This window comes from Psammomys obesus, unplaced genomic scaffold, assembly GCF_907164565.1.
Source record: "Psammomys obesus unplaced genomic scaffold, mPsaObe1.curated_primary_1811, whole genome shotgun sequence".
NCBI lineage: Eukaryota > Metazoa > Chordata > Mammalia > Rodentia > Muridae > Psammomys > Psammomys obesus.
The window spans coordinates 7921813-7935821 of NW_026596091.1; the positions used below are offsets into that span (position 1 = coordinate 7921813).

The 14009-nt window shown below is 45.2% G+C and overlaps 1 protein-coding gene across 8 annotated transcripts in view; it reads left to right on the plus strand.

The window, feature by feature from the left end:
• The window catches only part of Anks1b (ankyrin repeat and sterile alpha motif domain containing 1B), a 1067094-nt gene that overhangs the window by 1040711 nt on the left and 12374 nt on the right, over positions 1–14009 (plus strand). For all 8 annotated transcript variants that reach the window (XM_055627860.1, XM_055627861.1, XM_055627862.1 and 5 more), the window contains one exon: positions 2838–2975. In XM_055627860.1, coding sequence (XP_055483835.1) covers positions 2838–2975 — 138 coding nt within the window. The remainder of the gene's footprint in view (positions 1–2837; positions 2976–14009) is intronic.

The following is a 14009-nucleotide window of genomic DNA, read 5'->3' on the forward strand; positions in this document are numbered from 1 at the left end:
TCCTCCTCCTCCTCCTCCTCCTCTTCTTCTTCTAATTGGTGGAGTAGCCGTGAACTGAGGCGTGGCTGAAGGGGGAGGAATGCTCTCACTTTGAGTCTTCTCCAAAGAGTGGATTGACCATCCAGACTCCATAAGGCTGCAGCTGCAGAGTGCTTGGCCTTGGATCCATTCCACAGATGGAGAACTGGCCTCCCCATCCCCTAACGTGCATGATGGTGAGAGAGGCAGTATCTCCACTCTCACATCCCAGTCCTCACCATGGCCTGCCAGGGATATAGAATAAATGTCTGTGAATATATTCCTGCCTGAATGTAGACTGTCTTAGAAACATTTCGTTCCTTTTAGCTGAGGCATTTCAGAAGTGCGTAAAAATGATGTTTATATAATATGAGCATCACACATACCTCAAAGGAGCATTAAAGCCAACCCTGAGAATGGAATGTGTTAGCCAAGCATGTGAGACATGCCAAGCTCCATTGTCTATGCCAGACTGGGCCTCTTCAGGACAAGAAGGAAAATCCTCCAAAAAATCCTGGGGAGGGCTAGAGGGGCAACTTACCTACTTTACAATCTTGCCCAAGACCACAAACACCATCACAATGAAACTTCAGGCGCCAGGGAATTCTGTGCAGCAAACCTCATGGGATACTTGTCACAGTAATACTTCCCTGATGCTGAAATGGTTGGTCCTCAAGGGGTACAAATACCCACTTAAAGCTAGAGCCAGTACTCACTGGCTGGTTGTAGCTCCTGGGCAAGTGTTTAAGTTACTTTATACATTGCTGTGACAAAATGCAAGAGGGAAGTAACTTAAGAGAGAGAGGGTTTATCTTGGCTCACAGTTCAGGTTGCCATCCTTCACTTCTGGGAGGTCCTAGGGGCAGGTCCCACTGGTCACATTGCATGCACAGTAAGGAAGCAGAGAGCATCAAGTGTTATGCTCAGCTGCCTGTCTTCTTTTTGTTCAGTCTAGGAATGAGCCCACAAAATGGGGCCGCCCACAATGGGCAAGCCTTCTCACCTCCATGAACAGTAGTCAAGAAAATCCCCCTCGAGCCTGCCTGGAAACCCTTAGCTCAAGTGAACCTAGGTTCTATCAGGTTGACACCCCTGACCGTTATAGCTGGTGAAGCCAACTTAACCCAGACTTCGGGGTCCAACCACAACCGCATTCCCATGATGGCTGAGACCCACACCCAACAGCACAGCCGCTTCAAAGACTGCACAGACCTTTGAACTCCTTCTCAAGATCCACAGGTTGCTGATGGAGTGTTCTGCCTACAGAAACACTACCTGGCTGTAGGAAGAGGGCCAGGATGTTCTGTGCTGAAGCCATCTGGCAGTGGAATGTTACTTGTTTACGGCTTCCAATTTCAATCTGAGTTATTTTTGACAGAGCGGCTGCACATGGTGTCAGCTTTCAGGGCCATGGTGAAGAATGTCTTAATTTAATTGTCTTTTTCGTGTTAATTCTGTAATTGCCTTCCAACCACAGAGCTTGGTAGAATGAGGGACATGAAGTACTCACCGAGGCTGCTGGCAGGGAAGGACATTTGGGAATGTTTTCAAGCATTGATGGGTAGATGTGGAGCCCTGTATTGCCAACTGGTTCTTTAACATATGCGATTAAAAAGTAATTAGGGTAACTGAAGCATTGGGGGTTTTATATCTATGACAACTGCAAAAGACATGTGAGAAATTACAAGATTTTTTTTTAATGACTGTACTTTTACAGGGCTTTTTAAATACATCTATGTTTCAAAAGAGGTTTCTATTGGGTTTTGCAGCAAAGATGATGTTCTCTGGTCATTCCGTGCTTCAGGACAATGGTACTAAGCCGGCCCTCCCACCAGTTATTTTCAGAAGCTAGCAGGGAGAACACACAAGAATTTGCAATTCTGTCAAATCAGAGAGAAAGGAGGAGAACAAAAAGCATTGCAGTGCCCTCAGTGTCAGCTTTCCAGACAACCCCAGAGCTCAGCACCAACCCCACATCTTCCCCGTGTCAGGCACTGCAGAGCCGGATGTCTCACCTGTAAGACAGTGACGGTAGCACACACGTGCACATACACACACACACACACATACACGCACACACCATTATTCTGTCATGGGTCTAGTGAGGAGGAAAGAGCTGTCCTGTCCATAGGTCCTCGAATCCAGCAAGGCATCTGAAGCCTGGGTAGCACACTGTAGTGTTTCCCTTGCTTGCACTCAGCCTCCTGAGAACCTTGAAAAGAGAGGAGCCCACTGAGGCGTCCCCACTGCTTTGTTCTGAACCCACCCTTGCTTTGGGAGCATTTCTCTAACACAAGCAAGGCCCTAGGTTTCAACCCAGCACCTGAGAACAGAGGAGGAGGGAGAGTAGAGGGCAAACACAACATCAAGGATTTGGACAGCCTCCTGTGGTCACAGCTTCCCTCACACATGCAAGCGACAGATGATAGCTCCCAGACAGGATTAGCAGTAGGCATATCTACAACTGGGCATGGGAAATGGAAATGATAAAATGCTTAGTAATTGCTGTTTGGTTTTGGGTTTGTTTGTTTTTTTTTTTAACTGTCACCCAGACTGCTTCCATATACAGCACTTGGCAAGAGCGGCTGATCCAGGATATGACTATTTTAGGTTGATGATGGTGATGGTTATTAAATGAAAACATTCCTTCCAGACATGGTGTACTTTGCTGTGGACAGCACATTGAACTGCTTTGAATATTGCTGCATAGAACATTGTAGAGAAAAAGAAGGGCAACTGGTTCCCAGATTAACTATCCTGGATCTAAAATGTGTTGATTCTCAAAGGAAAACAATGATCATTTGTGTCATGTCTTCTAGAACATAATTGCCGAACATGAAATTCGTAATATCTCCTGTGCTGCCCAGGACCCAGAAGACCTCTCAACATTTGCTTATATCACAAAGGATTTGAAGTCCAACCACCACTACTGTCACGTGTTTACTGCCTTTGATGTGGTGAGTCCCCTGCTCTTTGGATGGATGGATGGATGGATGGATACATACATACATGGGGTCATAGATACATAGAGATGTCAGTTTTGCTCATGCTGCTGTGACAAAACATTACAGTCCACATAGTTTAACCAACAGGAATTTATCCCCCATGTTTTTGGAGGCCATAAGCCAAAGGCCAGGGTTAGAATAAGCGTGGTTTCTTCTGAGCCCTTTCTCCCTCCAACATGTGAGGGCATCTTCTCATCAGCTCGTCCTATGGCCTTCCTTCCACAGAGATGCCTGTGTCCAGATTCTCTCCTCTTGTGAGTCACACTGGAGCAGGGCCCACACTAATAACCCGTCTTAACTCGATCTTCTCTGGCAGAGCTCTGTCTTCCAATCCCATTACACTCCAAGGTACCAGAGATTAGATCTCCAAGTGGGATTTTTGAGGTGATCACAGTTCAACCCATAAAGCCAAATAAGAAGTACTTTTTAGCAGGCTTAATTTCTTGAGTTTTCCATACTGACAGTCTCCCACTTGAGGTTGAACTCTTTTTGAACTTTTCTGATACCTCAGCTGTTGACACTCAACTATCAACTTCCGCTTTCCAGATTTAAGAAATCCCTTCCATATTCTGGTACCAAAAATGCAGTAAGATCTTCCAGCCTCCTATTCCTTTGTTATCTCTGCAGGTTTCTCCAGTGGCCATTTCTCAGGATTAGGCGTGATAAAAATGTTTACCTCTGTAAAAGCCAGCTTTCTTTACTGACTAGTAGTCAGATTAGATACTTTACAAATACCAGTTGGGAGACCCAAGCTTTGGCCTCTATGCTCACTTCAAAGTGAGTCTTAAAATTACTTCCTTGCGGAGTGACACCATGCATACCTATATTTGTCATTAAGCCTAAAAACCAACTTAGTACAGGCTTAGAAAATGAAAACAACTTAACAATGCACGCTGCTTTAAGATATGCATTCCCTTGAGATGACACAAGTTGCCTCTGAGATAGAATCCTGGCCGTTCTGCAGTTGAAGCCAACAGAACAGTTGTGACTGTAAATCCGAAATAATTTACAATCAGAAGAAGTTGAGATACTACTTTAGTTTTACTTTTTTCTTCCCTGCTCACTAGATTTTAAATAAACAGATTTGGAGGATTAACAACAACAACAAAACAGTGTAACTTATTTTGGGAATTCCAGTATAGTTCAGTGTGGTGGATACAATACTATTCCATCTGCGGCATTTCTTCCAGTTCTAACAAACTCCACAGACCAAGTCCAGCCATGTCCCAAATTTGCACCATGCCAGGCTCACACTTAACAGCTTTTATATCTTGCTGTGTGCTACTCAGGCTTTTAGGATTTGATGATTGAAAATTGGAAAGGAAGCATGTGGGCTTTTAAAATAACCCCCTTCTGTTTCAGGAAAGATGAGGAGAATAATGCAAAAATGGTGTGTGGTCAGGACCAAAAAGGAAAACTCTCCAAGGCTGCCTTAAGTATCTCCAAATTCAGTTGTTTGCACAGACTTACAGTGTTGATTAAAGTCATTCCATTTGGGATTTACAGTATGGATTTTTGATGCCAGGAATGTCTGTGTAACCTGCCATTCTTGTGGAATTCAGTTGTTTTTTTTAACAGTCAGGTTTCGTTTTTTGTTTTTCTGCAAGTAATTAGGTTTTCATGACACACTTTCCTCAATGGGAGCTGGACTGGTGGTAGAGAAAGTGCAGGCAGATTCAGCTTCACCCCCCAGATCGGCTGCCTCCTTGGTTCATGATCTTAGACTTTATGGAGCCCCAATTTCCTGATGCATACAATGGAGACAAGGATTTGCAGGACTGAAGTGAAAGTGTTCATATAGAGCCCCTCATAAATAACAGAGCTTCAGTGCTGGCTGGCTCCTCCCCCCCCCCCCCCCCCCCCCCCCCCCGCCTGACATCAGCCGACAGCTTGTCCCTTTTCTACTAAATGACATGAGATAGGCTTTCCAGGGAGCATCCATCAGGCAGCATGTCCCCTCTGCCACTGCCAAAGTAGAAACAGACGAAAAGTGAAGTAGAAACACTGGGAAGAACACACTAGTTCACCAGGCCTGGTGGCCCCTAAGCTGTTTTCATCAGCTTATGTTACTGCTCCTCCATCACTTAAAAAAAAAAATTACATTATTCGGATTCTATATGATCTTGTTTCACAAGACTACCAAAAGCTAAACTAAAACCAGCGCCTGTGGACGTTTGGCCCTGTGGGTGAGACCAGAAAATGGAAGGACAGGTGGGGGCGGAGGAGATAATCAAGCCACCACTGTTTAGTTTTCTGATCAGTGTGTCTTGATAAATTCGGAGGACATGTGGCAAATTGCTGCAGCTTCTTTATCTTTCCTCCAGATGTCTGGCTTCACGTAGACACTCACAAGCTTGATGTTCTTGTATCTGTTCCAAAGGATTTTCGTTTTACACAAATCTGGGGTCTTAATCCTCTCTAAGTGAACACAGTTTGTCTAACTTCAAAAATAGTAACTAAGACAGTCAGCCTGGACCTGGACCTTGAAGCAATTCTGAGACACAACAGCTTTGCTTGGGGGGTGAGGGGGTAGTTTGCTTCTTTGTATCTTTATATAGGGCCATTCCATATTTTGTCCAATTTTAAGGCCTTACAATTCCTTTGAGGCAGTCCCCTGAGTTACTCCAAATAACAAAAGAAAGTAACAAACTCCTTATAACAGTTCAAGGGCTTGTTTAACCTTCCAGGCAGGATGAATGAGTGCTCTGTTTTTCAGTTTAAGGTTATCAGCTCTTTGGCCTTGTAGACTGTCTGTGGGCAGCATCCTGTCATCACAATACCACATGGCTTTATCTGCCATCAAGGAAACCTCAGTGATGTGTAGGAATCTTCCAGTTTGTAAAATGGCTAGGAACATTTCCATGTAGCAATCCTGTGGCTCAAAGGGGACTCCAAAGCCGTCCTATGAGAGCTAAATTGTGAATTCCACATAGTTTGCCACCCATAGGACACTGTGACACACCGGATGTGGGCAGCTTGAAGGAAGGAGTGGAGTGTGCTGTTTCCCAGGCTCACCTGGTCCTAGGCCACTTTTGGAGAGTGCTCCACTGCATTAGCATTTCTGGTTTGGGAAATGTTATGTTGGGTGACCTCTGAGCCTCTTCCAGTTATTTCCACTGACATTAAATTGACCTTTTAACATTTTCACCTTCAAATGACATGGAGGTGAAAATAAAAAGAATAGAGTAAAACAAAATGAGAGTTATATATCAGTCACTCTGATTTAAAAAGAAAAAAAACCTCAGAGAATGAAGGGTTCACCGCGGCTCACAGTGTGTCATGGGCAGTTGGTGTCACCGCGTCTGCCGTCAGGAATCAGAGAGAGGTGGGTGCTGTTCTTAGCTGGCCCCCCCGTTTATGTTGTCTGAGACCCCAGTCCATGGAGCCTGACCCACATCCACAGGGAGTCTCCCTCCTCGGCTGAACCCATCCCGAAAACCCCTCACAGACTCACCAGGGATGCACCTCCCTGCTCGGGTCTAAATTCAATCAAGCCGAAAGCAAAGCTTAACCGCATAGACTGGTGCCTTAAGTTACTTTGCTCCTTCGGGGCAGCCCATGCTGCCCAAGCCGTGTTTTACACTCTGTGCCCACAGTATTGTGGAATCTGATTTCTGTTCATCTCATGTACTAGCTAGGCCTGGAACTCATCTCAGTCTCTGTAGATGGGGTTTCCCAAATGCCACTTGAGCAGTGACATTGAAAAAGAAGAAGCAATTGAGTGTTGATAGAAAAGGGGTATCTGTCTGAAGCTTACAAATACATTTAGCTTTATCCCCTTAACTCCTAACTCCCATGAGTGATGGGGGACTGTAAGATTGTGGCCATGGACTCCCCCAACTCTAGTCATCTTCCTAATGAGGCCTCGGGAGTAGCAACACATATAACCGGGGGAATTTGGAGGTGTGTCCTCTCTAGTCACTCAGCAGCAAACTGATGTAGGTAGATTAGAAATATATCGATGTACTCCCTATGGGAGTATCAGATTCATTTAAGAATCTGGCAAGGTCTTCATTCAATCATATTAAATGTTAAAATACTTTCTCTTGTGCCAGACTAGGCATGGAACTTGGATCCATGTGCATGCTACGCAGGCACTGTGCCACTGAGCTATAGACTCAACACTTAAAAAAAAAAAGAAAAGAAAGAAAGAAAAAGAAAAAGCTTTACCTTTTCCACTAGACCAGTGGTTCTCAACCTGTGGGTCGTGACCTCCATTGGAGATCAAATGACCCTTTCAGAGGGTTTGCATATCAGATGTTTATTTATTCATAACAGCAACAAAATTACAGTTATGAAGTAGCCACAAAGTAATTTTCTATTTGGAGGGGTCACTATAGCACAAGGAACTGTATTTAACAGGCACAGCATTAGGAAGGTTGGGAATACCGTCTAGGCCCTTGCTGGCTCTCAGTTCTCTTTAAGGAATGTGCTCGCAGCCTCCAGCATATTTAGCCATGCTTGTGCTCATTCTCTTCTGATGTTCGGTCCTCTTCCCTGTGCAGAGTGTGGGAGGGCTGAGATCGGCTTGGGAGCACATAGGGTTGTGGAAGCCACGGTGCTGCAAGTCAGCACATGTGTGGGATGGAGCTCCCTCTTCCTTGAGATTTTGTGGTTTACTGTGGGCTCCACAAGCATCTAAACCAGAGGGGCAGAAATGGCAATGTGCAGGAAATATGGCCGCCGACTGTAGCAATACTACTCCACCATGAGCAGATGGCAAGCGAGCCGAAACACAAGATGCTCACATACCGAAGTCAACCCTGTTGTAACAGGGAATGGGGCGCATCCGGGGTGGGTGGAAGAGAAGACCGGATACTGGGAAGGTTTAAACCAGCTTCTGCTCTAGCTCCTCCTTCACCACAGATGGGTAGGACCTGTGTACTGGGAAGGTTTAAACCAGCTTCTGCTCTAGCTCTTCCTCCTTCACCACAGATGGGTAGGACCTGTGTCAGTGTGTGCATGTGATGGGTTAACTTCCTGATTTTCTCATCCATTTAATGAAACTCAATTTTCTAAGCCCTTTACTAAACTCCAAGATGGTCCCAGTGGAATTGAGAGTCCTGAGGGGGAAAAAAAAGCTTCCATTGCCACTACAAAGTGGAAAATTTACAAAGAAATTTTGATATTGTTATTAGTTGACAACAAAATTAACATTTACTATGGGTATAGGTGGGTCTTTTCATTTTGTTTCTCATTTTCTCTAACTGAAAGTGGCTTTCAATCTACCTGACTCTGATGCTATAAAAAAAATGGCAATAGATGAAAACATGAACATGCAGAGCCTTTCAGAACGTAATGCTCTCTCTGGCTCCTCTTATGTAGACAGGGTAGAGACAGTGCCTATATGTAGAGGAGAGCCTGATCTGTCCAGTTGACTCTGAGCCAGAACTAGAGACATACAGCAAATGTCCCTCATTGAATTTTTAATTGATTTACTTATTATGTATACAGTGTTCTGTCTGCATTTGTGCCTGCACACCAGAAGGGGGCACCAGATCTCATGATAGATGGTTATGAGCCACCTTGTGGTTGCTGGGAATTGAACTCAGGACCTTCGGAAGAGCAGCCAGTGCTCTGAACCTCTGGGCCATCTCTCCAGCCCTCCTCACTGGATTTTTGAAGTAGCATTTCAAGCCCTGTGGCTCTTTCACAGTGCTTCCTACAAAAAGAATAGATGGATTAGCACTGCTGAGGTTCATTATTTATATCTGATCTTCACTGGCATAAGTCTCTGAAATCAACCAAGCCATAAAGCCAAAGCTGGGTGGATACCCAGAGATTAATGTTATTTTCTCTCATCCTTTTTATAATGGATGGGTATATTAAATCAAACTCGTGTTTGGACAGTTAGAGAGCAGGCATTTGGGGGTTATTTTTCACTGCATTTGCTTCACTGCATTTATATATGTGCAATCATCCACCCATATCTGAAGGAGGTTAGCTCTAAAGCCTGTGTGGATTCACAAAGCCACTGACTCGTCTCTCCTATAAAGTGATATATGCCATTTACATATACAGCGCCATGCACACTTTATATCATCATACAATGCCAGTGCTGTGTAAAGGCTTCCCATAGGGTATTGCTTGGGAGGTAGTCACAAGAAAAGAGTCCATACATATTCCATCGAAAGACAGTCTTTCCTACACATACAGAACACTGATACACTTAATTGTATGTAGATAACCCCCCCAAGGTAACAGTCACATTAAGGGGTGTGGCCTTGGCAGTCATCCGAAAGCACATTTAGGGGTGTGGTCTTTGCAGTCAGCCTAGTTTTGAATCCAAGTTGGCTTGAGTGAGAATACCGCTGATCCTCGGTGTCCTTGTCTACAACAGAGTTAGCAGTGGTGTCCACCTCCCGTGGCCACTGTCAGGGTTCAGGGAGGGACCACACACTTGCTTTACAACGTTCAACAAATCAGAGCTGCTAAGGGTGCAGAGAATAGGAGGGACAGTTGTGATGGGATATTCCAGTCTTTGGTCCTTGGGTTAGGACTTACATGTCAGGCTTTGGTTTTCAACATAGCTTTTAGTGCTTCTGTATTGCACATCTGAGGGAAGAAGTAAAATTTTGTACAGTTGCACACCTCTATCTCCTGTGTGTCTGCTGTGAGCCATGGCAGGTCCCTGCTCTCTAAGAGCTCTGGATCTAGTTGGGTTATAAACAAATAAGTACACTAAAATTATACCCATGACGTCATGGCTCTCCCGGGGCCCAGCAGGATGGGGTCTCCCAGAGGAGGGCTGGGAGCTGAGCACTTTGTGAGAACATGTGGTGAGTCTGGAGGCATGACAACGCAGTAACTCACTTCAGAAGGGCGAGCCTGAGGCACTAAGCGGCGTCTGCAATAAACAAAGAAAAAGGGCATTCGTGTATGCAGTCAGCCTTGCACACACAGGCTCTGCCTCCACGCGTGTAGCCAGCCACAGATGCCCTGAAAATAACTGACTCTGTGCCCAGTGCATGCCGACTTGTTTGTCTTGCCATTATATCCTGACCACTGTCATGTAGGGAGGTATTTGGATAGAAGGTACAGTTGCCCAGCATTTCAAGTCATCTAGAGGTGGAATGGGGCATGTACTAGGGTGTTCACAGGTAATGTGCAAATACCAGCCCACTTTGTGTAAGACACTTGAGCATCCTCAGTTCAGTCCAAATACCGGTGGATGGCTGTGCTGGATCTACTGAGTCAAGGAAATGGGCACATCCGTTTGAGAAAGATTTTCAATAGTAAGGTCACCTTGAATTTGGTGAGAGCCACATCTCAAGGCTTCACGAGCCAGTAAAGAATTTAGTGAAGCTTCCACTATATACTTCAGCTGTTGAAGAAGAGGAAGAAGATGAGATCTGGAAAGTAAAGTCATTCTCCCATTTTCTTGCCAAGTAACTCAGGGGCCTTCCATGATCCTAGTGGTCCTGTCCCTCTAGAGTGGATGTGAGAGGCCATATTGGCCAGACACCGTGAGCCTGTGAGCACAGCTGATCCTGTGCCACTCTGTGAGGCCTCTGTAGGAAGCCTGGATTTTTACCAGGAAGCAAGTCATGACTTGGCGAGCATGCCAAGCCTTCTTAATAGAAGCAGTAGGAAGCTCTGGCAGCTTCCAAAGTATTGTCTTTGAAGAATGTATAATGGCATGCAAAAGCTGTTCATGATATAGCATTACATGAAAAGCAACTTATTAAAATGCACATAAAGTAGTATCCTGATTTGATATTTAAATTCACATATATAAATATTCAGATGGTTTATAAAGTACATGAGTGTGTATATATATATATATATATCACAACAAAATATAGCAGTGGCTATATCCCAGCAGTGGAATTTTACAGGTGAACCTAATTTTCTTTTGTATTCTCTGTATCTCCGACATTGTCTACATACACTCCTATTATAATTAGGGTGGAAAAGTAATTTCCCTTCTCTTTCAGTTAGCATAAATCAGCTCCAAAGAAGAAATCTTTATTTTGGCCAGTTAATATATCAGTCCTGGTCCAGATAAGCCTCTTGGCAGAGATCTTCCTTTTTCTTTCTAAATGGTGAAGATCATGATTAGGAAATGTGTATTTCCATAAACTATTTGCATAGCTCCTAGGAGGTACTTAGGAAAGTTAACTATAGGTAAAGCTAAAGAGATGTCAATGGAATCTGTGAATATGCCCAGAATATCCTCAGTTATTTTTGCATCTGGACGTGGGTGAAGCAAGTTGTAGATGAAGCTTATCGCAGTTTTTGGAATACAGGAATTCAAATAAAATAGAGACAAAGAGAACTGTGGCTTCTGTCTGGAGGCCATACTGACAACCCAGACAGAAGACACTTTCCTCCATTCCAAGGCTGTCATGTTGCTGGCATTGGTTCAGCATTTGTTCACCCACAGATCTTTCTGTGGGTGGAGCGGGGAGAGAAAACGAAGGGACTGGCCCTAACCACCCACAGTGGATTCATCTTGATCCTAAGATGCAAGTCCCTTATCTTAGGGACCAACTGCAGCTTCCTTCTTTATTTGATCCGAGACTTGTTGGGTACCAAATATATACTAAGCCCTTAGACTTGCAAAGGTGGAGAAGACGTATACCCCTCAAGGCACTCACTCAACTAGGGAATCAGAGCTACAAAGGGAAAATCATGACAAATTCCATACAGTGGCAAAATTATGCCCAAGGAGTGAGTGACTACAAGAAAAGAAAAGCTCTGAATTAGCATGGGAGACTAGGAAAAGACTCAAGAGGGTCTGAGGGGCTCAACACCTGAAGCCCCTCCGAAGATGAGCGATAACTCACCAAGTACAGATGCCAGACAAGAAAAGGGTGCGTACTGAGGGAATGCTCGGCCACTGGGATAGTTTGGGGGGGGGATTGTTGAAATGATCAGGAATTGCTCATAGGGACTCACACGTTAGGCGAGGTCTCCGTCGCTGAGCTGCAAACCAGCACTCTTTTCATTTCCTACTTTAAAATAGGGCCTCACTGGCTGCCTACCCTGGCCTTGAACTCACTCTGTAAACTTGCTATCCTTCTGCCTCTGCCTCTTTGATTATCTAGGACTGAAGGCCTACACCCCCAGGCCCAGCTGAAATAATAGTGTTTTCTAAGATGACATCAACCCTTGGCCATGGCCTCGTGAAGCTCTAACTGAAAGACCGTTGCATTCCCCCGTCAGGTCTTTCAATAACATGTTCTGGTTTAACCTGGCTTCAACTGTACCTGTCCCTCTTTGGGCCTGTTATCATTTACTCATTGATTATATCAGCAACGACTGGGTGAGAACCAGACAGCAGCTTCTCCCCTGGAGAATCCTAGAATTCCCAGGATGGAGGAAGACCAGAAGCCCACTGGGATCACACCCTCGTCTTCTTTTTTCATTAGATTTTTTTTTAATGTTATGTGTGTGAGTGTTTTACCTTCATGTAGGTCTGTGCCCTACATGTGTGCCTGGTGCCTGAGGGGGTGGTGAACCTCCATGTGGGTGCTGGGAATCAAACCTGGGTCCTTAGCGACAACAAGTGCTCTTAACCACCCTCGCACACCACTGCAGCCCCTCGCACCCTCTTCTTAGCCTGTCTCTTCAGCGATACTGCTGAGGGCACTAAAGTTATCGCTGATGTGTTTAGCAAATGCAGGAAATCTCAGGGCTTTCCTCGGGGTCTCTGTCATCAGAGCACACTCACACAGCTGCCCTTAGGCTAGGCGTGACACTTGGGTTTCTCTGCCCTCGCCTCCCAGGAGCAGGCACAGTCCTTATCCTTTAATGTCAGATCTGAACACCTCCAGGTTTCGGGGAGCCTATGCTGACCTCATGAAATACTCCTGTCCAGGTCTATGAAGCTATGGAAACAACACATTGTTCCATGATTCCAGTCATGACAATGTGGCCACTGTTTTTCTAATACCAATGGGAAGCGTAGCTAACAGGTCAGAATCATCTGTTCCTAAGTGTGGCTTCTCTGACTGATCAGGGGGCCCTCCCCTGTGGGCTCCTTCCCACCTCAGGTCACTTCCCTTTGAGACATAGTTACCTGATGGTGTGGATGCTGTCTCCAGCACTCCTTATCAGCATGTTGTCAAGAATGGGCTAAGCAAACGACCCTTCGAAAAATGTTTAAGTGAGTGTCTGATCACGCTACCATGTTTCATTCTACACACGATTCAGAACAGCTCCCGTTAATAGATATAACAGCCTGAATGTGTGGGGGCATACGGATGTGAACTAGGGAAATGCAGACTAGAATCCACACCAAAGTTCTAGAGTATCAGAGTTCTTGTACCAGTCGACAGCACAGAGCTCTGCATGGTTATCAAGACTGAGCCACAGGCTGGCCTCTGAACTTCTGGAGGTCAAGGTGAATGGCAGGATTTCTCAGAAAGGGAAGTATACACCTTCCTCACAGAAAACAAATCTTCAGTGAGACCTAAGTTGGAAAGGACACCCTTCCTCCTGGTCCCCATGAAGTGATATTGCACACCCATTCTCCACTAGCATCTATATGACGAGTCTCCACAACATGGTGTCATAGGAGAGCGACAAATGTGGGGGTCAGGACAGCAGCAGGCTCATGGAAGAAATGAAGCTAGATGTCCCAGCTACACGAAACCCTGGCTGAGCTGAAGTCATTCTCCATTTGAACCCGATGCTGTGGCTTGAGCTGTGTAAACCTAGCCAGTGTTGTCAGTGTCGCTGCTCATGAGTTCCTCATGTGTGAAAGGGACATGATAAATTATCCTATGTAAGACATAGTCCACAGTCAGTCCAGAGCAGTGCTTCTCAACCTTCCTAACGCTGCGACCCTTTAATACAGTTCCTCATGTTGTAGTGACCCCCACCATAGAATTATCCCATTGCTACTTCAGAACTGTAATCTGGCAGCTCTTCTAAATCATAATGTAAATATCCAATATGCAGGCTATCTGAGGTGCAACCCTCCAAGGGGGTCAAAACCCACAGACTGGTAGTGCAGAGCCTGGTGCCTAGGACACTATG